The 24005-nt window shown below is 45.8% G+C and overlaps 5 protein-coding genes across 14 annotated transcripts; 1 reads left to right on the plus strand and 4 right to left on the minus strand.

Annotated features, from left to right (window-relative positions):
• Nucleotides 1–179: 179 nt before the first annotated feature.
• Nucleotides 180–7063, minus strand: LOC147151168 (leukotriene B4 receptor 1-like). Of its 3 annotated transcripts, XM_086023474.1 has the most exons (6): nt 4571–7063; nt 4049–4321; nt 3766–3958; nt 1845–2045; nt 1732–1772; nt 180–774 (listed from the first exon to the last, which is right to left on the minus strand). In XM_086023474.1, exons 2-6 carry the CDS (start codon nt 4309–4311, stop codon nt 468–470), a joined length of 1005 nt encoding a protein of 334 aa, XP_085879600.1. In that variant the 5' UTR covers nt 4312–4321; nt 4571–7063; the 3' UTR covers nt 180–467. The 3 variants fall into 3 exon arrangements, with proteins under 3 accessions (XP_085879600.1, XP_085879599.1, XP_085879598.1); XM_086023473.1 differs by having other exon boundaries at nt 3766–4321; nt 5117–7063; XM_086023472.1 differs by having other exon boundaries at nt 3766–4321.
• On the plus strand, nt 6011–7859 carry LOC147151169 (uncharacterized). 2 transcript variants are annotated; one of them, XM_086023476.1, is made up of 3 exons: nt 6011–6208; nt 6295–6740; nt 6813–7859. In XM_086023476.1, exons 2-3 carry the CDS (start codon nt 6299–6301, stop codon nt 6950–6952), a joined length of 582 nt encoding a protein of 193 aa, XP_085879602.1. In that variant the 5' UTR covers nt 6011–6208; nt 6295–6298; the 3' UTR covers nt 6953–7859. The 2 variants fall into 2 exon arrangements, with proteins under 2 accessions (XP_085879602.1, XP_085879601.1); XM_086023475.1 differs by having other exon boundaries at nt 6295–7859.
• Nucleotides 7128–15726, minus strand: tec (tec protein tyrosine kinase). Of its 2 annotated transcripts, none has more exons than XM_086023470.1 (17): nt 15599–15726; nt 13490–13693; nt 13306–13410; nt 11366–11447; nt 11150–11278; nt 10997–11049; nt 10746–10927; nt 10139–10204; nt 9976–10030; nt 9662–9744; nt 9461–9594; nt 9297–9371; nt 9026–9197; nt 8663–8944; nt 8468–8586; nt 8200–8357; nt 7128–8124 (listed from the first exon to the last, which is right to left on the minus strand). In XM_086023470.1, the coding sequence occupies exons 2-17, from the start codon at nt 13625–13627 to the stop codon at nt 8041–8043; spliced, it is 1917 nt and encodes a 638-aa protein (XP_085879596.1). In that variant the 5' UTR covers nt 13628–13693; nt 15599–15726; the 3' UTR covers nt 7128–8040. The 2 variants fall into 2 exon arrangements, with proteins under 2 accessions (XP_085879596.1, XP_085879597.1); XM_086023471.1 differs by lacking the exon at nt 15599–15726 and adding an exon at nt 14575–14670.
• A 210-nt stretch (nt 15727–15936) lies between these two features.
• On the minus strand, nt 15937–18344 carry mrpl48 (mitochondrial ribosomal protein L48). Of its 2 annotated transcripts, none has more exons than XM_086022548.1 (8): nt 18229–18344; nt 17830–17858; nt 17720–17751; nt 17546–17634; nt 17305–17474; nt 17122–17224; nt 16192–16281; nt 15937–16110 (listed from the first exon to the last, which is right to left on the minus strand). In XM_086022548.1, the coding sequence occupies exons 1-8, from the start codon at nt 18247–18249 to the stop codon at nt 16033–16035; spliced, it is 612 nt and encodes a 203-aa protein (XP_085878674.1). In that variant the 5' UTR covers nt 18250–18344; the 3' UTR covers nt 15937–16032. The 2 variants fall into 2 exon arrangements, with proteins under 2 accessions (XP_085878674.1, XP_085878665.1); XM_086022539.1 differs by having other exon boundaries at nt 17830–17861; nt 18229–18324.
• Nucleotides 18345–18647: 303 nt separating this feature from the next.
• LOC147151172 (E3 ubiquitin/ISG15 ligase TRIM25) lies at nt 18648–23612 on the minus strand. Of its 5 annotated transcripts, none has more exons than XM_086024245.1 (8): nt 23479–23612; nt 21399–22037; nt 21210–21318; nt 20366–20464; nt 20059–20292; nt 19953–19975; nt 19674–19822; nt 18648–19611 (listed from the first exon to the last, which is right to left on the minus strand). In XM_086024245.1, exons 2-8 carry the CDS (start codon nt 22022–22024, stop codon nt 19280–19282), a joined length of 1572 nt encoding a protein of 523 aa, XP_085880371.1. In that variant the 5' UTR covers nt 22025–22037; nt 23479–23612; the 3' UTR covers nt 18648–19279. The 5 variants fall into 5 exon arrangements, with proteins under 5 accessions (XP_085880371.1, XP_085880370.1, XP_085880372.1 ...); XM_086024244.1 differs by having other exon boundaries at nt 22818–23540; XM_086024246.1 differs by having other exon boundaries at nt 23456–23523.
• Between the last annotated feature and the right edge of the window lie 393 nt (nt 23613–24005).

A 24005-nucleotide genomic window follows, 5' to 3' on the forward strand; every position in this document is an offset into this window, starting at 1 on the left:
AGTTCTGTGGTTAAATGACAACTGGTTTGATCTCACTGGCTTGCGCAGGTTTACCTGAACGAGAGGGCGTCCGGTTGTGCAAGCGGGACATGAATGAACAACACAAGAAAAAGATCGCAAAGTTTCCTGATGACAAGTCCGGGACATGACGTCTCCAAAGACTCGTCATCGAGGCTTTTTTGTTTTTCTTTTTTTTTGTATCATTGTTGCGGTGCAGCTGGAACAATACTTTCCATTTGGTTTATTTGGACCTTTTTTTGTCACACAAACACATTTGCATACAACAACACAGATCACGGCAGGAAAAGTTGGATGTGAAGAGGTGCCAGAGCTTTTTTTTTTTTTTTTTTTTTTTTTTTTTGTAGCTCCAGCACGACATTGTTCATCAGGACAGCTCACTGAGCCAATGGACGGACGTAACATTGAAAAAAATGCCAGCCAGCGGCGGCGTGATGTCTGATCCGACGTCACCTCTGAGGCTTCAGCGCTTTGACAGAGGAGCCCGAGTTGGACTGCTTTACTTTGTCCTTCAGCATGACCTCATCCGCCTCTTTGTCCTTGTCGCGGCTGTTCTGGCTGTTCTGGCTGTTCTGACGACTCTTCCTGCTGACCGCGTCCAGTCCAGCCGCCTCAAACAGGCGGGCCATGAAGGCCAGACCCTCGCGCCGGATGTATGACTTGCCGGCAAAGAAGTACAGCACCGGGTTGGCGCAGCTGCTGATGAAGGCCACCGAGGACGTGACTGCGCGGCTCCTGTGCCAGATTTTCGCCAGCCTTTTGGATGACAAACTCACATGAATTGCAGCCCGAGATGAAACGGACAGCTTTGAAAAAACAGAACCAAAACACTTAAAGCGGAAGTCAACCCAAACCTATTTTTTTCAAGAATATGTTCCCAGCAGGCCCACTGGTTGAAACACGGCATTCTGATTCATTTTGCGTTTGAGGAATGCAGCAAAATGCACTCGTTTTTGGCCATCTCTGGGGGCGGCCATTTTGTCTTCTGTCGACTGAAAATGACATCACAACTGCTCACAACGACCAATCACGGCTGACCTGTTTTCTGAATCTGAGCCGTGATTGGTTGTTGTGAGCAGTTGTGATGTCATTTTCAATTTGACATAAGACAAAATGGCCGCCCCCACAGATAGTGCAGCAAAATGCACCCTTTTTTAGCTATCTCAGGGGGCGGCCATTTTGTCAGTTCGGTTGACTGAAAATGACATCACAGTTGCTCGGGGCTCAGGTAAAGACCAATCACGACTCCGCTTCAGAAAAAAAGTGAGCCGTGATTGGTCGTTACCTGAGCAACTGTGATATCATTTTCAGGCGATAGAAGTGACAAAATGGCCGCCCCCTGAGATGGCTAAAAACGGTTGGATTAACTCTTATCCCACAAACGCAGTATTTATCAGAATGCCGTGTTTCAACTAGTGGGCTTGCATAGAGCATATTCTTGAAAAAAAATAATGTTTGGGTTGACTTCCTGTGAAGAGAAGTTCCTGGTTGGGCCAAGCAGGCACCCAAATTGGCTGGCAGAGGAAAAGGAAAGAAACGAGGACAGGGAAAACCTCAACCGTGTCCAACAGCAGCAAATCCCCAGTCGAAAAGGAAGCCGGAAAATGCTGGCATAGCCAAAAGACAACAGCCAAGCAGGAAGCTGGAGCCTCACTTCCAATCATAATCAAGACAACAACGGCGCAAGTAGTAAAAGAATGCGTGGCGGCTTACGTTGCTCTGAAAGAACCATCGGGACAGAGCGCCCACGTGACCTAAACGACACAAACGTCATGGAAATGCGTCTGTGGGCAGCGCATGTGCGCGGCAGGCACACTGGCACGTACGTGCACCATGTTGACGATGTGGTAGGGCAGCCAGAAGACGCAGAAAGTCACCACGATGGCGAGGATGAGTTTCTCGCTTCGGATGCGCCGGCGGAATTTGGTCTGTCGGATGCGGCGCAGGATGCAGATGTAGCTGACCACCACGATGCTGTACGGGATCAGGAAGCCCAGAACCAGCTCCAGCATGTACTGGATGACCGTCTGCGCACAAGAGACAACTACCTGTGAATGTTGTGCAAGAGAGTGCTCCAGGCTGGGTGAGTCATCCATTGAATGGGTTCATTTGACTTTTTGCCAATAACACTGGTTAAAGCGGAGAGGATCATATGAGGGTGATGATGTCTCCAGCTGACTCAAATTGAGAGTGGCAAGGTAGGGATGTGGGTGCTCCTATTAGAGAACACAGGCCTCGTATTCCACTTCTGAATGGACAGTATTTGGCTAACTACTGCCACCCGGAGGCTTGGCGTGCGTTTGAAAACGCACTTCCGCGGTTTCGTGCGGATGCATTTTTAAAAAAAAATTTTTTTATGTGTATTCCAACGCAGGAGGATATACGGTTGTTAAAAAACTCCGGCTACATGGAGACAGTAGGGCGCTGAGCAGAGGGGCGGCAGCCTGGTACACAGCACAGTGAGCACGCGAACGGGTCAAGAGAGGAGAGAGAGTGCAACACGGAGGACAAAAAGAAGGAAAGTAAAAAAGAAATGAGTCAAAGCGGGAAAAGGAGCCAAATTTGGACTCATTTGAATTATATTGATGGCTCCTCTAGAGAGACTGCTGATCTTTTGTTTTTTTTTTTTGTTTTCCACATTTTAATTTAATGGTTGAAAAAGTGTGCACACCCTCTTCTAACTGGGGGCGTGGCTGTGTTCAGAATCAACCAATCACATTTAATCTCTTGAATGAGATTAAACACAGCACACACCTGCCACCAATTGAAGTGCCTCTGATTAACTCCAAATAAAGTTCAGATGTTCAAGTGTTATCTTTTGGACCGTGACACATTTCACCACGTGCGTTTTGTGAAGGTCCATTGAAACCAAGGATGAAATTTGAGGCCATAGCTCCAAAAAGTACGTTTGGCGCAACGACGATTCCGACAGCTCATCACCAAAAGAACACCATATGTACGGTGGACCATTATTACGAACATTTCCAAACTTCAAGCATCTGTTAAAAATAATAATTAAAAAAAGGTCAGGAAAAGCCAACTAGAAACACCTGAAATATAGTTGGGGTTCATCAAAGGATCTTTAAATGTTGGCAGGTGTGTGTTAGGGCTGAACGATTATGAAAAAAATATGAATCACGGTTATTTTGGTAATAATTGAAATCACGACTATTCTAACAACCATTTATTTTTCGGTACAAAATGTTTTAACGTAAGAAATATAAAGACACATATTTCTTTGAAACACTACAATTATATAAGTTCCTTTTGGACCAACAAAAGTTATCAAATTAGCTATTGTAGAATCAATTTTAAAAAAAAAGGTGCAAATGTATAAATTCAAGTATGATTTCTTTGTGTAAACAAACAGTGTGTTGGATGTAAATGTAAATTATTACACTAATAATCGTATTTTTACGATTATGACAATTTTGTAAACGTGGAGCGCAATAATCGTAATTGGAATTGAATTTGGATTAATTGCACAGCCCTAGTGTGTGTTGACTCCCACTTTAAATGAGTTTCAGGTCACATAAGTGGTGAGGAAATTAAATTATTTATCTTGGTAAAGTCTCCCTCTCCCACTAGCCCCGCCCCCTCTCTGTTTCTCACAGCGGGTTCCAGAATTCAAAATCAGTCACCACCTGAATGGTGGACAGGCTTATTTTTCTCTCAATTTCCTTTTGTCTGCTTTTTTTTTTTTTTTTTACTGAAGCCGGGGGGCAAAAAAAATCTGAGAGAACTCACGTGACTTTCTTCATCGTGGTAAGAGTCGCAGATGGCGCGGTCGGCACTCGTCCTCACGTCCCGGAAAACGATGGCGGGCACAGAGGCGAATGCCACCAGCGCCCACATTATCGCCAGCGTCCACGTCACCGTCTTGTGGCCCACCATGGAGCTTACGCGCTGTGGTCGCAGCACGGCCAGCAGTCGATAGAGGCTCATGAGGGTGATGATGTAGATGGAGGCGTACATGTTGGACAGGCACAGGTAGAAGAGCACCTTACACAGCACCGTCCCAAACACCCACCTCTTCATCACCAAGTAGGCGATGAAGAACGGCGTCAGCGCCATCAGCGAACCGTCGGCGATGGCGAGGTTGAGGATGAGCAGAGTGGTGATGGTCTGCTTTCGGGCCCGGGCCATAATGCTCCAGATAATGAAGAGGTTGCCGGGTAAGCCCAAGAGGAAGACCAGGCCGAGGATGAGCGCGCCCATGGTGGTGGCGGCCGTGCTGTCCACAATGCTCTCGTTTTTCACCAGGTGCGGCGTGGAGCTGTTGGCTGGCGCCATCGGGGCGCAGCTGCAATAAAGGAAAAAAAAACGAGGGAAATAGTCACAACGTGGCTGAGCATGAGCAAGTTTTGTCAAGTGTGTTTGTGCAGAGGGAGGGGTGAGCTTAACGGGTTTTAACAGAGACTTCTAATTCCAGAGTACGGACCAGACATGCTGGAGCTTGAGCAACAATTGATTCTTTACCGTCAAGCAAATTCGATGCACCGAGCTACTAAATAATTCAAATAAATGTTCACGAGCGGCTCGTCATTCGCACCTTCAAAATGGCTTCCCCCGAGCTTGTCAAAGAGGGGGGGGGGGGGGGGGGGGATCCCACGCAGTTAGGACCTATGCTCCAGCACGCTAATGCTCTTCTCAGCCAGGAAGTGTCCGATGCTGAGGAGGCGCGTTGCTATGGTGAAGCAGCCGCAAGATGTTGAAGGAGGAAATTGGCTCAAGATCTCTTTTTCAAAATTCTTGTTGATTGGTCTGGCCGGCACTGACGAAGAAAACTTGCTTGGGTTTAAAAAAAAAAAAAAAAATCTCTTTTGGATCACCAGTCTTCGAGTTTCTCTAAAACATCTCGTATTTCACTGATATACTCCACTCATACAGTCACTCTCCACCGTGTTGCTCCTGAAACTAAAACCTTGCGCAATCACATTTGTCTTGCGTGTAAGTGCGTTTCCTGTGACTCACAACCTGTAAAGGAATCATAGCCACAACACACCCTGCTCAAATCGGAGCCACTCATTCTACGCACGTCGGAAAACAAATACACAAACACGCCCGTGGGGACAAAGAAGAGCAGGCCAAGACTCACCTGTAAAATCCCGAAAGAGAAACAGACGGCGTCCAAAAAGAATTGTGAAGATCAACACGTTGTCGTGCCTCTTTTTAAACTTTGCTCACGCCCACTGACCCGTCAAGGAGTCGCGCCTGCTGCAGCACGCCGGCTTTTTTTTTTTTTTTTGGGGGGGGGGGTGTGCTTCTTCTCTACACCTCTCTGCCTACGCCTACCTGGATGTCGCGTCTAATACAGCGGCAAAGGACAAGGAGAGTCGGCAGCAAGCGCAACACAGACAAGGGAGGATTGTGAGACAACATTCACACACGTACATTCCATGTCATTCTTTTTAGATGGAAACAAGACCAGAGGCTCAGGAGAGTTGCACATTATGTGGCCCCTGGAGGGAGAACCGAGTCAAGTCGATTTTATCCATTTTATCCAGTGATCGCACGGCACTTGAAACACTAAGCGGGCCAAAAAGCTGCGCTCCTCATACATGTAAGGAATGAGCAAGCACTTGGCGACTGAGGTAAAACTCCCTTGCAGGAAGAAACCTCAACCAGAGCTTCTTTGGAGACAAGAGTGAGTCATCCCTGACTAGACGTTTGAACATAAAGGAAAGTTTGAAGTTTGTTTGCCCCTCCGGACAACATCAGGAAAATGTCGCCAAAGGGGAGGAGCTCATTCCACAAATGCGCCATCCGTACGTCCGTAGTAAAGGCTTTCCGATTGTTAGGGACAGAGATAGCATTGCTCAATTCTTTTGAAGGATTACATGAATAATTATATTAGCGTGACTTTCTCTAAACTGCAAATGCAATGTAAACATACACATCAGGCTATGTGGCAATGACGTGTGGGCACATAGCTGCGGGCCCGAGAGAGGCTTAAGTTTTGAAATGTACACAAAAAAAGTGGTTGGGGGGGTGTGGCCTTCTTGATGGGAACGCACACATTTTCCGGGTGTCACCGGAGCTGCCAGACTTCACTTGATGTGCGGACATCGAGAACATTCGACACGTATACATACTGCTGACATTGAAAAGTACGGTGGCCTGTTTCAAGTCCACGATGTTCTTCCCGGCCAAATTGACTTAGGATGCTTCGGCCGAAAGACGACTGAAGGTGAGTTTTGGTGTCTTGGGATGACTCAGCGCAGACCACCATCGACATACAGTAGATGAGAACCAAGATTTTGGGTCACCTGGCAGGGAGATGACGACGATCGTCCGGATCACTCTGCTCATTTTCCTGACGCGCGGCTGCGTTTGCGAGTCCACATCCGAGCGATCACATGACCTCGCAGCCCCCCGGTTGACTCCCCCAGGCGGATTAGACGTGAATGTGACTCAGGGCTCCTACCGGGCCCAAGAGAACGACAACATCACCCTGGGCTGGAAGTTCAACATGTCCCTCACCTCACTGGAGATCCATTGCGAGCGCTTCAGGGAGGGCGAGGTCACCGCCCTCTTCCGATTCCAGGACGGCGTGGCGGTTCATTTGGTGGGGCGGGTGCAGTGTGACAGGGACGCTCTGAGACGGGGCCGAATAAGCCTGCAACTGTCCAGACTGCGAATGGAAGACTCGGGCGTGTACCGGTGTCAAGTTAACACCGGCGCGGGCGTGGATTCTGGAAAATATCGAGTAATCGTCACAGGTAAGCGGCTTGTCGAAAGAGAAATGTCAGGTGAGAGGCGTTTGTTACTTTGGCTTCGTGTTGCCTTTGCAGCCAGCGCTGTCGACGGGACGTCGGCGAGCGCCCCGACGGACGACGCGCACGTCCTCAAGGGGCTCCTCCTGGTCGCGGCGGCAGCGGCCGCTGCGTCCGCAGTCGCCGCCGGTTACCTGATCTCACTGATGCTGCTTTGACATTTCACGCCAAACGGAGCCTTGGCACTGGCGGCAGAGGTGGCCACAAAATGCTCTGCGGCTGCACTTGTATTATTGTTTGCATTATTTTAAACGATGTGAAATTGTGCTTCCATGCGTCAAATTCGAAAAGCACATTTTGAGGGGTTCTGTTGGGATGAAATGAGAAACAAGGTTTTGACGGTATTTTAATGGCCCAAATGAGATCTTGACACTCGTTTGAGAATGAACAGCGGTGCCTCGAGATGCGAGTTTAAGTCGCTCCGTGACCATGCTAATTACTCAAAACACTGACACCACAAATCTTTTTCCTCATTGAAATACATGGAAGTATCAATAATCCATTCCCGCCTGGCTCCACAAAAAGAAACATTTTAGTAGTATGTTTTTTTTAAACAGAAAATAGCACTCTATAATACTGTACCTTGTTAAAAAAAAAAAAAAAAAGAGTATAAAACAATCACATAAACAAAGGCAGGTCACCACCATTGTCAGCGGCTCAATAAGCTGTAAAAATATTAGTTGTTCTTTGCAGAGGACAAATAACATATGCCAGTAAGTGTTGTGATATCGTCTGTCTACATGTGTTGCTCCACTGTATATGTTCAAATATCACTTGCTGAACGGGTTATCACACCGCTATTATTAATGCTAATTGTCAGTCCATTAATGGAGTTTTCCGTTATGTGTTAACGTCAATCGAGCAGGGACATTCTTAAGGCAACATTGTTTGGGTGTTTTAAATGTAAAACAAGTCATTGTCTTTGTTTGATGAACTGGGAGAGGGATCAAACATCTTGAAGCCTCTTTTTTCCCTCTTCTCCCATACTGTTACTTATTGTGAACTAAGACTTGTTGACTTGACTAGCCCCGGGCGCTCGTCTGTCAATTTCTGCTCAAATGTCAAAGCAAAGAAAAAAAAAAAAAAGAAAGAAAAAAAACGTCGGAACGACAGCACCTAGAAAAACTCCAAAGTTATCTCAAGGCTGGCTAGAGGTGGCTGAGGAGTACCGCGGTCATCCAGTTGTCATCCTTAAGTGTCCCGACGTCGTCGTCTCGGGCTGCTCACCGACCGACAATGACGCCTGTCAGTTGGCGAGTGCGACATCGCCCTCCAGAACGTCGGAGATCATGAGGCACAGCTGCGAGAAGGAAGGACGGTCCTCAGGTCTCTGCGGACACGGCAAGAAGAGTCACTCCCGCGTACGGAGGAACGACGTCATGCGTGTGGGCTGGGGTGGGCTGACCTCCTGCCAGCACATCTGCATGATGTCATAGATCGCCTCCGTGGCCAGTTTGGGCCGGTAGAGGCGGTGGCCCTTTGTTACCAAGGCAACCACCTCGTGGTTGTCACTCTGCTCAAACGGCATGCGGCCTTCGGTGAACGCCTCCCACATCAGCACACCTGCGCACGGTCAAGGGGATGACAATGCACACGTAAGCGAAGACAGTAAACGGCATCCGCGAAAAAAAAAAACACACACACGGCAAGAAATGATATCTGAGGTTTCCGACCGTAAGACCAGACGTCAGATTTGCTGCTGTATCGGCAGAAGTTGAAGACTTCCGGAGGCGACCACTTGACGGGGAACTTGGAGCCCAATGACGAGGTGTACTGGTCGTCCAAAACGTACCTGCAGCGCACAGCGGGACACCTGCCGAGGGCCGCCTCATTCGCTCGAGGGCCGGCGAGGGACGCGAGGCGCTCACCTGGCCATGCCGAAGTCAGACACCTTGACCACCAGGGCGTCATTCACCAGGCAGTTCCTGGCCCCCAGATCTCTGTGAATGAAGCTGCTGCTCTCCAAGTGCTGCATGCCCTCGCACACGTCCAGGCAGACGCTCAGCAGCGAGGCGGCGCCCATGCCGCCCCGCCGGCCGCGCAGGAAGTCCAGCAGGCAGCCGTGCTCCATGAACTCGGTGACGATGTAGATGGGCCGCTGCTGGCTGCACACGCCGTACAGCTGCACCAGCTTGGGGTGGGACAACTTCCTGGAGGGACGACAAACGATTGTCCAAGAGCGCCAATGGCGAACGCCCCCGGGGTTCCTCGTCACCGTTTGCACAACGCACATCATGACCTTGGCCTCCTCGATGAAGTCCTCTTCATACATGGCGCCCTGCTTGATGGCCTTGATGGCAACTTTGTGCTGCGCCCTCCACATGCCGAGCCGCACGACCCCCGCCTGACCGCTGCCGACCTCTTTCATGAAGGTGAGGTCGCCGGGGTTGATCTCCCACTTCTCTGGAGGGGCGACCAAGCAGATGTCATCATAGATCAACTTCGCTTCTCCTGAGTAGCATAAAAAAAATTAAAATATATATTTTTTGGAAAAAGTCCCACCGTAGCTGAAGCCAGCTGTGGACGGAGCGGACCTGTCCTGTTTCCCGACAGGATATCTTAATCTGGTGACAAGCCCTGACGTGATGAGACTTGTTCTATTATTGTTACACTGCAGGTCACCGTTGACCAAATAGACTCTTTCATAATGACCGTGTGCGGTGCACCTGCCGCGTTGTGTTGATGGTACGTGATGAGCTCGGCAATGGATAGGAACACGTGTTTCCCTGCCAGGTAAAACTGTTTGGGCGAGCCTTTGGTCTCTCTGATGCGGTAATGTTTAATGGCGCCGCCTCCCTTCCTGTGGACCAACGCGACAAATGTTGACACCCGCTGTCATCCGTCGGGCGCGAGTGTGCGGCGCTTACCCTGCCAGGGACTTGGTGTAGAGAGACACCGTGTAAGTTCCTCTGGTGCTGGACTCTCTGACAATGAAGGTGCCTTCTTTGTCCTGTAGGGGGCGACACAGATACAGATAGTACGGTGAAGCCCCTATTGTTGCGGTGATGTGTTCCAGACCCACCTGTACTAGGGACCCAATTAAAAAACAAATAAATAAATGAATAAATAAACTAATACAAACTTTGGAAAAGGCACTTTTTAAACAAATTGTCATCTTATTGAACCACAAAAAGTATCATTTTCCAGAACAATGTTTGAAAATGCATCAAGAAGTCCTCACCTCTTTCCGCAGGAGCTCCTCAGCCTTGTTCCTGTTGACATGTTTGCTGTACCAGCTGGCGCACATGACAGAGACACGCGCACAAAAACACACGCACACACACACGTTCACCTGGTTCATTTTCAACGGCTCACCCTCACCGCTATAGATTAAAAGAACTCACGCAAACTGTGCCAGGTTCCCGGATTTCTTCTCCGTGACGTAGTTACTCGGGATGTAGCCTTCCTCCCTGTGTAGAGAAGAAGATGGTGATGATGATGATGATGATGATGATGATGATGATGAAGGCTCCCAACCAACAAAAAGTGTCATGTGGCAACAGTGTGTAATATGGGACCCTCTTATTATGGATGGGCGCATCGATACCAAAATATCGATATTCCGATCCAGAGTGCTCAATTTTATATATGGATCCTCAAACTAGAGTATCGATATTTGCAATGAATTCATATAGGCAGTGCATGGAGTGCGCGCCGCTGTTGAGCAGATGACATGGAAGTGGTAACAAAATAGTTTAGGTCAACCGATGATGTGTGTTCTCCCAATGGTGTAAGCGCACATGTAGCTTTGTGTTAAAAAAAAACAAAAAACAAAAAAACGTCACTTCCGGTAACGATATTGGATCGGTATCGGGATTTATACGGTAATACTTGGTACCGGATCGAATCCAAAATCCTGGTACCGCCCATCCCTTCCCCCTATGAGTACCGAGTAACAGTATGGGGTATGAGTGCATCCCTAGACGTGACAACGCGTCGTCCCCAACGTACCCGTCCTGGTTGCGTGCTTTGTACCAGTTGACGTCGCAACGCTCCACGATGACATATTCGCCTCCTTTTACCAGCCTCAGGTCGTGCGGCTCGCTGCCCGCAAAGTCATAAAGCGCCACCACCGTGTCTTCGGCGCAGTCGTCGTGGTCATCGCACGCCTCGGGAGGGAGCTGTTGCAGATGCTGGAGGAGGGAGGGGAAAGGTCAGGGTGGACTGTGTGTGAGCGTGTGGGCGTGCACGGGAGCGGTTACCCTCCCATATGTGCCGTCCTCAGCGGGAATCGGGGGCAGCGGTTTCCTAGAAGCTACAAAAGAGGAACGGAAAGCGCAAGATGAGCAAATGAGTGCGCATCGGACTGTATTGTTTGTGCAAGGCTTTGAAATGATGGAACGGCGGCCGCTCACCATTGCCAAACAGATTGTACTCCTCACAGCCGGGCGCCTGCTTCTCCTCCTGACGGCAGCACAGCCATTCGCCCTCCCACCAGAACTGCGGGTGGAACTTGGTCAGGATGTCCAGGTTGTCTCGGATCTCTGCGCAGGCATGCGTGTCATGTGGCAGGTTGCGTGCTGACATTGGTGGACAATGTTGAAATGGCGAGAAAAGCAAACAGAACTGACCGTCTTTGATTCGCTGGACCCAGGCACTCCTGCTGTCGTGGCTCGGCGTGAACACGTACAATGTGTTAGTGTTGTGCACCACCTGTACAATTGTTTTCATACGTTAGCATCAGAGGTGGCTAGGTGGCTGATAACACGCTACATTTACTCCCTTATATTCACTCGAGTATTTTGGGGGAAGCATTTTACTCGTCAGGGTAGTTTCAATGCTTTGCTGATGTGACCAAATGACAAAATTTGTCAATGTTTTTCTAAAGTTACAGTACTCATAAATACTATTTTCGGCTACTCAACCCACTCTTGATTAGTACTAATGGAGCAGTGGGGGGGGGGGAGCTTGTGGTTACAAGTGTAGTAATTGTCTGATAAAATAATTACATGTGGGGGCAAGAAATCAAAACCTTAATAAAGTGGAAGTCAACCCTAACGTAATTTTTTCCAGGATATGTTCTATCAAGGCCCACTAATTGAAATATGGCATTCTGATTAATATTGCGTTTGTGGAGTATAAATTAAGCCAGTGTTTTTCAAACTTTTTGGAGTCAAGGCACATTTTTTTCATTGAAAAAACCCTGCGGCACACCAGCAGCTGAAATTGTGACTAAAAAGCTTATTTTAACAAGATAAGTGTCATATTGTTTCTATAAGCATTTTTTAACATTGAAGAATGACGTTATGTTATAACGTCTTGAATAGGAGTTAAATAAACACAAAGTAAAAAGTATTTTATAATGTTTCATATTGATACTTAGTGTGAAACATGGGCCTGTTTGGATAAACATGCGTCACTAATTCGCTTGTCTCTAAACAAAGACAATTAGCTACCTGCTGCCACCTGCTGGTATGGAAGAGTATTACAATGTAGTAAAGACATGATTACGCTGCCAGGCTCGAGACCGCACAGGCACACAAATTAGATAATTTCTCAGGGTACACCTGACAATATCTCGGCACACAGTTTGAAAAACACTGAGTTAAGCAGCAAAATGCACCCACTTTTAGCCATCTCTAGGGGCGGCCATTTTGTCACTTCTGTCGACTGAAGATGACATTGAAGTTGCTCAGAGCTCAGATAACGACCAATCACGGCTCAGCTTCGGAAAACAGGTTAGCCGTGATTGGTCGTTACATGAACCCTGAGCAACTTCGATGTCGTCTTTAGTCGACAGAAGTGACAAAATGGCCGCCCCGTGAGCTAGCTAAAAATGGGTGGATTTCTCATATTCCACAAATGCAATATTAATCAAGAGTGCTGTGTTTAGACTAGTCGGCCTGCATAGAACATATTATGGAAAAAAATATGTTTGGGTTGACCAATTGGGTTGTTCCACTTTAAATATGATAATTTCTTAAAGAAAATATACCAATAATGTGCTTTTACAACGTAAAATGAAGTTAGCTTGTGTAAGCATTTTTTTATGCTGCAATTTTGATTATTTTGGTGACCTATTTGTCGATTACATCTCGTTTAGATTTAAACCCAACACAGTCACCAAGTATTTAAAATATGTATTTGTTTTTAACGCTACATGATCAAACCCAGATAACAGGCGAGCCATGATTGGTCATTACCTGAACCCTTAGGCACTGTGATGTAATTTTCAGTCAACAGCAAGTGGAAAAATATCCGCCCCCGAGATAGCTACTTAATTCATATTCCACAAACGCAATATAATTCAGAACGCTAAGTTTAGACTAGTGGGGGGGCAGAGAACATTTTTGACTTGACTTTCCTTTTCAATACATTTGCAGAAGTTACAAAAATACTTTCAGCAAATGAACTTCATGGTGAGGATGCACCACAATGGATGACTATAGAGTTTATAACGGGCTTTTGTTTTGACATTTCTTAGAGTGTGTGGAGAGGCTCTTCTTTTCAGTATGCTTGCCGTAATGTTCAAAAAGAGCTGCATTTTCGTAAATGAGCTCACACCGCATACCTGGAAAGGATATTTGTTTTGGCAAGGGTTGAGCCCGCCCTCATCTTTGACCACCTCCACACATCGAATGCGACTCAGCTCGATGGAGCCTCTCTGGAACTTTTTCTGTGAACAAGAACACGATTTCCTAGTTGCTCTTTACTGTACTTCCTGGGTACGTGTGATGGCAAAAGAGGAGCGTTACCTCCGCCCTGCCATCGTAGTAACTGAGGCTGCTCTTGGTCAGGACAAACAGCCTCTCCTTGTAATTGAGCGGAGACATCCTCCTCTTCTGTTGCGATCGCTTGATCAGCTTCTCCTCCAACAGCGGCTCGCCACTCATCTTGGCCCCGACTCGGATGTCATTGCATGGCCGGTCGCTGACGCAAGACACTTGACTCTATTTGAGCTGCGGGACAACCGTGATCTTGTTAATCATTAGTCCAGCACAGACCTGGCAAAGAACTACCGGTGGGCCACATCCGCAGTCTTTGACCGGCGCTCGAAAAGGTTTTATAAAGTCAAAATTAATCTCACTTTCAGTGTTGAACGTCGGTGGCTTTTTTACATGGCGTTTGCCATTCACTCCATGAACTGCATCATCGTTTCTCACGATCGTGACACACAAATTCTACGAACTTCAAACTCATTTTGGAAAATAAATTGCTCACCCCTGGTCCAGCAGAAAAATAGCTTACAGCTAGCGGACATCTTTATCAGAGGTCTGACACCGTTAGCAGCTAATTCAGAACTAGCTGACATCATTAGCAGCTAAATGACAGCTATGTGACATCGGCAGGGACTACCTGACACCATCAACATTTCGCTGCCAGCTCGAAGATACAGTTTGCAGCTAGCTACTTATTGATCTACACTGGACTAATGAGGAGCTAACCGCTAATTGACGCCATTAGTGGCCAGCTCAGCTTACTTCTATACTGCCAACTCGCATAACAAGTGCTCACGGCACTAAACACATTGAGGTCAAGAACCAAACTACTCATGCATTACGTATGAGCACAATAAACCCACGTTTTGGGAATAGGGAGCAAGCTCTGCTACATATCATGAAAATCCATTAACAATTGACTTGAAAGGGGGTTCTGATTGCCATATAGATGTCGCAATATGCATCTAGTAAGTACACAATTATATGAACTTATGTTTCCAAAACGAAACACAAAAAAATAACACCTTCACATGAGGCTCATAAAAGGTTAGCACAAACTGTGACATCACAAAATTCTGCACACTATCATTTTACTCAAACTAATAAGTTATTAAACTCACATTTTGGCATTTACCATGCAGTAGTAAACGTTAGAGGAAAATTAACTACATTAGTAGAAAATAGTGTACAATGGTTATTGGGTAGTTGACAGAAACCGAAACAAAATTTCACTTTAGAACGTGCATTCAAGAACCGCCAACAAAATAGGACAAAACACCATCAATGAATTCAATTTAACACCACCACCACCAAGATTACACCAGAGGGCGCCAAAGTGATACTTACTTCGGCTTTAGCGGTGAGCACAGAAATAGCCAATAGAACAGATTTTCAGCATCCACGATACTGGGCCCATCAAAAGTGTTTCGTGTCGATTTTGTAAAACAAAAACAGCTTACAACAATGTACGCTATTTACAAAAGTACCAGCTGACCATGATCCAGTAGCCTATGTTGCAATTATGTGACCGTGCGCTGTAGTGCCCCATAACAATTTTCCTTAAAACAGATGAGTCAACAATTAAGTCCACAAAATAAAATATCGTAATTAATGATTAGGGAGCAAGTAAACTATTATGAACAGAGGTCACCCTGATAATCAACCAACACCGTTGGTTAGAAAGGAGCTAACAAGCTAATTAGCACTGTTAGTGGCTAGATGACATGTCTGCAATTACCTACTGAACAATGAGAATTTGACTGTATTTTCTATTATAAACTGTCTATTTGATGAAAGCTAAACAAAAAGACTAGTAATTTAAAGCATATATGTCATAGTTAGTTTCTTAAACCAAATCACTGAGACCGTACAGTGCAGTGCAGTGCAGTGCAGTTCAGCTGCCCATAAGCTTAGTACGGACACTTAATTGAAAGAATATTTGAGACTGAGGAATATTTGAACAAAAATAGGCTTTACAATAAACAAGAGAAGCTATCGCTCACCCTTTATCATGCCACGCAGTGGGCAAAAGTGTGGGATTGAGGAAATGAGAGATGGGGTTGGACTGACAAATTCAATCGCAGCATAGACTATAATTTGTTCTTAAAAATGTACACACATGAAAATACATGATAAATGACTTACACATTGGACACCACGCGTCTGGGTGTCACGGCTGGCTTGCTGTATTTTCTTCTTCTTCCACACTGTTTCTCAAGCCAAATGTAGCTTTAAATGTGATGTGATTGCAATCAAAAAAGTGCCATGATGTCACATGTAATTTGCAACTTTCACTTCTCCTTTAGATGCAGTCTCCCTCACATGCGTTTGACACACGCATGCATCGGTCCAAGTCAACTTCCTGCCAAAGATAGACACTGAATACAAAGTGGCAGAGCAAATGTTCAATTCAAAGCAATGATTAATTCGCACTTGATAATCACAGGGTTTTTTTTCGCATTGAGAGAAAAACACTAACAGGAAACAGCAGACATGATTTTATTTTATTTTTTTTTTTAACTCAGCCTACGGTGCCGAAACAAATTTTACACACAAGCGGCAATTTTTTTGTACACAGCCTAATGGCCCATCTGAGCCACGAGACCCTCCAGCTCTGGTCGCGCCTTGAAGCGGGCCAGGAAGTCAGCCTCCGTGTGCTGGGGGCAAAAAGACAAATGGAAAGATAATGTAGTGGACACGTGGTAGCTTGAGGAGGTCGCCCATCAAAGCCAACTCACCTCCTTCACTGACAGGTTGACCCCCTCCGGCTGGTTCTTCACAAGGACGTCCATCAAGATCGGACACAGCGTCGCCTTCAGGCTGCTCAACTGTGTGTGCAGTATTGGCACGGGGAAGCTCAATTTTAACTTCAGCCACTCGGCATGTAAACTGGTGCCTTGAGATACGAGACTCTTGACAAGTGTCCGCGAAGCTTTCATTAGTGCAAGGATGACTACTTTACACTGCTGCCCCCTGGTGGTGCACACCAGAAGCATCAGCACGAGGAATCGAATTGATGCACTAATTCGTGATGCACAAACTGATTATTTATTCTATTCAATTATCTTTTTACTTTGTCCTTATAACTTTTTTATGTACAATATGATAGAGTTACATTTTTCCTGATTTATAAAAAAAAAAAAAACATGCTCAAAACATTTTCTTGAGTTTTCTGGACAGTTCCGAACAGATAAATGGCACTTCCATTCATTCCAATGGGGAAAGATGATGTGAGCTGCTATCTTGGTCACACCACAAATGAAACTCATATCTCAAGACACAACTGTGGATGGATATTTTCAAAAAGCATACTTTTCTTTTCAACAAGATGCAAATATTGCTTTTAGTCATTGAACTGCTTTAATCGGGGGAAAAGCTGCCAAGAGTGAAGCCTTTCCAAAGCTTTGTACTCAACAGGCAAGACTTTTTTACATGTCATTTAAAATGTGCGACATGATCTCGTGTATTTCAATTTCTGTGAGTCGAGAACTGATTTGAAACATCATGAATAAGTGGGAACATGTTGCCTGAAATACTACATCATGTGACATTTTTTTGCAGCCCTCTGATTGACTGAAATGAGCTTGGGGCGTTGGACAGAGATTCATTTGTTGAATGTGTACGTAGATGTAAATGTAACGTTTTAAGAATATCTACGCAAATGTTACCTGAATGACACGTTTATGCGTCTTCAGAAGCGAGTCGACGTACATCTTGGTGCCACTCTCCTGCATCAGCATCACCTCGGTGCTTTGGGTAGGCAGCGCATAGCTGAGCCGGCGAAACAATGTACACAGTATTTCACATGTCTACAGCTTTTGAACATTAAAAAGAGTTGTTGTTTTTTTTACCTCTCTGCCACGTTGACGCTAATCCGGTTGCACAGGTTGTGTATATATTGAGCATAGTGTTCCACCGCCGTCATGTCATAGCCCGACACGTGGATGTTGAGGGTCCCGTACGCCACATCTGTGGCAGCCGCGATGCTCTGCAAGTGATGCTTGTCTTTCTTTTTCTTCGGCTGAACAAGATGATGAATTATTTCCGGGCTGTGATGATGGAATCCCATTCAAGCTTCTGGCCGCCACTCACCGCTTCTTTGGTTAAGAGATGCCGCCACCTCCCGATGCCTTCGGTTGGAGAGCCTCTGTATTGCCTTTCTTGAGTCTGAGCCACGCCTCCTGCACCCCAAACAGTTAACATCTCTTGTAACCTAACCAACATGCACGCATTATACAGCACCACACATTTCTCGTGTGTGCTTACCCCACGCAGGTGGTTGGAAGCATGCTGGAGCCCTTCAAGGACAAAAGGAGGAGTCAACGCAAAAGGATAAGTAACTTTTTCGGTTACTGAGAGCAACGCGGGGTACTTGCCTGCAGAGTAACAGCGCTTGACTCCGCACCTGCTTAATACAAACAAAACATCAGACTATTAAAGGTTTGTGGGAAAATGTCATTTGTTAAACTGATCAATACTGATCTAATTTATGGATTTGCTAATGCAATTGTGCCAGATATGTCTTGAATGGATAAAAAAAAAAGGGAGTGCAATCCGGTGAAAAAACTGCTCCCCGAAAAAATTACGAGTGACTTGTCGCGACCCCAGATGGGATATACAGTATACTGTACTGTATGTCAGCTGTTCCATCTTATTAATGCGCGAGAGAGGAAGACCCCTCGCGAAGGACGAACATTTAAGGAAGCAAAAGTCGACGACCTTTTAAAAACAACACATAAGCAGCAAGTGAAGTATTAAATATACATAACACATACCTTTCGCAGGACAGGATTCATATTTGCACACTTGTAACAACACAACAGCGACCAATTGCTGTTACTAAAAGTGCTGACCGGACGTTGGTACGTCGTCTGCACGCGTCCGTGTATAGGACAAAATATATACTTTCCTAGGTTTGTTTTTTTTTTACATTCAGCTTTCTATATTTCGACAGAAAAAAATATTAAGAATTGAATCCGACAAAATATTTATGCAGAACAACACAATCTGTTTTTTAACAGCCAATTTTATAAAAGTAAAAACCAGTCTGAGGTGCTAACCGGAAGCTGGTAATTCGTCTGTGTGTGCGTTAGGGAAACAAGCCTTTTGCCAGACTTTTTATATTTGTTTTAATTTGACAAAAGTACAGTATTGGAATGAACTCATAGAATAATAAATGAATCACAACACAAACTGTCATTTCAAAAACTATTTTATTAACAGTTTCACTTTTCACAGATCACCTGTATAAAAACATATTTCGATCCAACATTCAAATTTAGTGGGCACTACATAGGATAGTAACCCATTAAAGTGCAAGCTCTGTGTCTTAAGTGAACATTCTAACATTGGGAAAAATAATGCTAAGCAATTATTGAGTTGTTAATTGTTAGCACAATGCAAAACATCTTGTATTTCTGCACACAAAATAGATTTTTTTTTTTTAACTCTTTGGCTAACTCACTTCCACAAAGGCATTAATGCAAAAGATTCTGCTGTCCCCAGCTGGCTTTGGGCAAGAGGTGGGGTACGCCCTGGACTGACCGCCAGCCAATCATAGGTTATCGACAAACAAGCGTTCACATACAACCTAACATGTCGTTTTTTTTAAATGTGGGAGGATATAAACCACATAATCACTGTGGTAATGTGAAAACACCACAAAGGGAAGGGTTGAACCAAGATTCCATCTACTAATCTCGGTTTTTAAGTTGTTTTTTTAATATGGAAAATACCCAGTAAACATGGTAGAAAAATCACTGACACTTTTGGGAGTTAAATCCTTGGATTCTACATTCAGGTGTGTGTGTCTAATATTCCTCTTCCCTAATCCTCAATATCTTCATAGTCCTCATCCTGAGCTTCCTCTTCCCCCTCTTCCCCCTCTTCCGATTCTTCCTCCTCATCCTCCTCTTCAGGGATGTAAAGTTCGTCAGAATCACTGAGTTCATGACCTTCATTCTCCTGCCCTTCCTCTTCCTCCTCCTCCTCCTCCTCATCCTCCACCTCATCCTCCTCCTCCTCCTCCTCCCCCCCGCTGATCTCTTCCTCGCTGCCGTCATCAAGGTCATTGCAGTCATCAGCTTCGCTGTCTTTGTCCGCCTCTCTGGCCATATCTTCATTTTCGCCGTGCTCTTCCTCGTTATCACTGTGCTGACCTGATGGGAGGAAACATTTCAGCTACAATTGCTGCCGCTTGAGTCGAGACGAACTGGCTTACATATTAAATTGATGGCTGCAAAGATGTAAAACGTCAGATCCAGATTGAGGAATTTTTGCATTTCCTCCTCCATCATGATGCCCAAAAGCGCTGGATCTATGTCCACGTATTCCGGGTGGAACATGTTTTTCTTCAGCAGTTTCTGACACCTGGAGTGCGGAAGCAAAGCTTATCATACAAAGTGCCACCTCAAAAAAATATTTAGCTCTCCAAGTCACCACCATCATCACAAACATTAAACCAGGCACATCACACTGCAATACAGAAATGGAAGCTTACTGTTTTCCTGTGGTCTTGTAGGCCTGGTGGGAGTAGAACACAACATGAAACATGCTCATGAAAACAAGAGGGTGCACACGAAGCCGTCGACGAAGAAACGACTCACTTCAATGAAGCGGAACGGGTCACTTTCCTCCATGAGGCCCTTGATGCCGCAACGCACGTCACGGAGACGAGCCAGGTCCTGGCAGATGCGGGTGATGTTCTTCTGGATGGTGGGCCCGTTGGTTTCGTAGTTGGTGCGCGCGCACTCCATCAGTCGGCTCACAAAGGCCGACACTTTCTCCTCCAGATCCTGACGCAGTCTAGCCAAGCAGGCCTCGGAGTCCTCCATGAACTTCTACGGGAGAGACGGACGGGGGCGCGGTCACGTCGAAGGGATCACGTGACATACCTGGGGCCTCCCTCCTCACCTTGTTCTGTCTCTCCCTCTCTGTCTGCTCGTGGAGCGTCCTCTTGGCAATGGTGTACTTCTTCTGGGTCTTGTTGAGCTGCTTGTGTAAAACCTCCTGCTAGAGGGCACCAAAATGGCTTCGTCAAACATGCGCTCGCTGTCGGGCATGGTCATTTTCACAAATCCAGACTGTTGCTCTACCACCATGTCAAATGTGATTTCAACACATTTTTAACCAATTTCAAGTTTTGAAAATAGCTTTAATTAATCGGCCAATTGTGGCCCTTCAAACATCGGCTAAAACATTCGGCTAGGATTGTTTTTACCTTTATGTACTCTTAACTATTTACAGAACTGCCATTCATTTCATGCAATTTTAAAGAAAAATGCTATATTGTGAGATTTAGGGGATCAAAAAGTAAATGTTTTTTTTTAACAATATTTGACATTTAACATTTGATCCCTGCTATTCATGGGTAATAGGGGCTAGGCTGGCTCATGAATAGCAAAAATCTGCATATAATTGACACCTATTGAAATACATTGGGGAATTTATACATTTTTAGTGTGTTTTTTTTTTATAATAATATTCTGATTAATCATTTTTTTCCTGCCAAAAATTGGCATCGGACTCAAGAAATCTTTTTCGGTCGGGCCCAAACTCTATCACACTCAACTGTCTGGTTAGTGTCATAAAACTCTGCCTCTTCATTCTGTGGGAGCGTGTGGCATTGTGCTAACCCTAATCCTAAGATTCAAAGTATGAATGTTTTTTTTTTAGATGATAGCAAATGAAAATAGGTACATTTGGGTAAAACTGCTTTGTTAAAAACTAATCAAGCGATGAACATGCTGTGTCACACCTTGATGTCTATCATGGTGTTCTTCAGAGTCTTGATTGTGTGTCCTGCATGTCGTCCTTCGATAGTGCACGCGGTGCACACGCACACTTCGTCCTGGAGGCAGTAGTACCTGCAGAACAACCGAAATTGAGACTGTCTGAGGGAGCATTGTCGAGTGTTGGCACAGCGCGCGCCTCCTCCGGCACATACTTGAAGATCTCATCATGGTCAGGGCACTTTCTCTTCCAGAAGTCCTTGATGGGTTCTGTCAGCGGATGCTCTCGAAAGGCCGGCAGCTCCAGATGCGGCTTGACGTGCTCCGTGCACATGGACACCTCGCACTTGAGGCACATCTTGACTGCCATGTTGGAGGAGGCGGCGGCGGCACCCACCTGCATGTCTCCTCTTTCTGGCGAGCTGCCAACATCCACAGAGGGGCTGGCGGCTGACAACTCTGCGGCGGGAGGAGGGCAGTAGTCACACAGGACGCAATCTCGTTGGCCAGTCGGGATGGATGCGACGCAATCTTTGAAAGCCAGAGCTGACGCGTTGGCTGCGGTAGTGGCGGCGGCCGCTCTACGGCGACGGCGGAAGTCGAAAGCGATGTTGGCCAGCTTGAAATTCTTCTGGAAGCTCCTGTTGCAGCGGTGGCTGTCACGGCACTCGGGGCACTGGAAGTGGCTCTGATCCGTTAATCGCCGCAGCCGATCCAGGCATATCTTACAAAAGTTGTGGCCGCACGGAAGCAGGCGCGGGTCATGGAAGACGTCCAAGCACACGGGGCAGGTCAGCTCCTCTTGCAGGACGTTGGACTGGTCTGACAAGCCCGATGCCATGTTGGCGACGGCGCTGAGGAGAGGTGCAAGTAATGAGACTGATGAGAGAGGGATGGCAAATTTGATGGTACAATTTGTCTGAAATGAAAACACTGCAATTGGCTTGCGACCACTCCAGTCCAGGGTGGAACGCTACAGGAAAAGGACAACATAGTGAGAATTTATTCCGTAAAAATACTTATTTTATGCTATTAGTAGTTTACTTAATTAAATTCGCTTCACTGATGACTTTTCTTACTGCACACATTAGACAACACCTGACATGCACTTTCCAGGTAGAAGCCATGTCAGCCGCGCGGAGAGGGTGACATCACTTTAAACTAGGTGTCTCGACAATTGTTCCATAAGTTTCGGTTCATAGCTTGTGGCATTCTATAGAAGCAGCACATTTCTTTTTACTCACTTGTTTTTTGTATTGAACACGCAGACCTGTACCATGGTAGCCTGTATATCCATCAGGCTTCTGCCATTCTTCCTCTTATCTAAGTAATCCTTTTAAATGGTGCCCCCTGGTGTTCAGACTGAGTGAGACACCATATACAGTACCTGAAATGCCCTGTGTTACAGGCTATATTTAAATGAACCGTTGGCAAGACATGCAGTTGGTTATTAAAATATCACTTGTGACGAATTGTTCCACTTGTATTTAAGTGTTAAAGTTATGCCGAGGGACACCACGGACAAACAAGATAAGTCCAAAGTACAAAACTCCAAAGTCAACAGAAGCCAACTTGATAGCGACAGCAGTAAATCCTCTTAACGATCTTGTGATTTGGGGCTGCCGTTTACTCACCTTAATGAAGGGGAAGTCGGGCGGGTTGTTGAATGAGCTCTGTGGCCAAAAGAGAGGCTGTCTTTGCCCGAGGGAGGGCGAGGGCCACCGACCTGGGCGGTCTGGGCTCACTGCGCGGAGACGAACAATCCCGAAGCCGCGGTGAACCTGCCTGGCTAGCTCTCACGGGACGCATCCATGAACACAATCCGCCTTTCTGAACCCCTGCTTGTTGTACTATTATTCCACACAGCGTTTCTTCCTAGAAACTTCCGTAGGCTACACGACAGTGCGGGACGGAAGGATGTGGGGTTTGCACGAAAACCAAAGTGATAGTCGTTGATGAGGCGAGAGGCTTTCAGGTCGCCTCGGCCACCAAGATACCTTTTATATGCTACTTGCTACCATCACAGCAACGCAGTTACACTTGAACAAATGTAGTTTAAAAACATAACATGGCGGTCTGGTTAATATTTTAGGATGCCATTCCATGTATAATTTAAAGACACAAAAAACAATATACGAATCGCGTAAAGTGAGAATGACAGGAGGAAATTAAGATGAGACGTTCAAGGTACACTCCGAAAGACCTGTAGTCAAAATGTTCAACTACCTGCGGAAAGACTCATATTTGAGAGACTTTGTAGTAATAATAATACCTTAGATAGAACAGCACGCTCACCTCTAGTCGTTGGCACCCGCAGAGAGTGGACTGTGATGTTTCAAGGCGCCTTGGCGCTCGTGACGTCGCAACATTAAGTTTCTTTGCGTTACGTTACAGTGACGTTGCTGACCCTCGATAGCGGTGCAATTTATGCAACCAAGCAATAAAAAAAAAAAAATAAAAGGTACTACAATCAAACAAAAAATATGAAAAGGTATTATCTATAATGTTCGTTTTTTTGTTTCTTCTTTGCTGTTATTGTCAATGTACACTTCAAACGCCAGGTTTTTGTCATACTACATATTTTGTCAAGAAGCAAGACCAAAAAATATAATTTGAAAACCTTTTCCTACCAAGAGGAAGCTGCCACTGAGCCAAGTGTCATCAGTTGCCTGTTGCAGCCTAGGTTGCAACAGAGAGACTGGAAGAATCACAGAAAGCCATACAAGTGGACATCCTTGCAAATAGAAACAATTAAAACCTGTTGTGAAATTTGCCAATCAGCTCGTAAGAGAACAGAAACTTGTGCAAAAAGTACAGGAACA

This window comes from Filicampus tigris, chromosome 2, assembly GCF_054856515.1.
Source record: "Filicampus tigris isolate MCC_2025a chromosome 2, RoL_Ftig_1.0, whole genome shotgun sequence".
NCBI classification, from domain to species: domain Eukaryota; kingdom Metazoa; phylum Chordata; class Actinopteri; order Syngnathiformes; family Syngnathidae; genus Filicampus; species Filicampus tigris.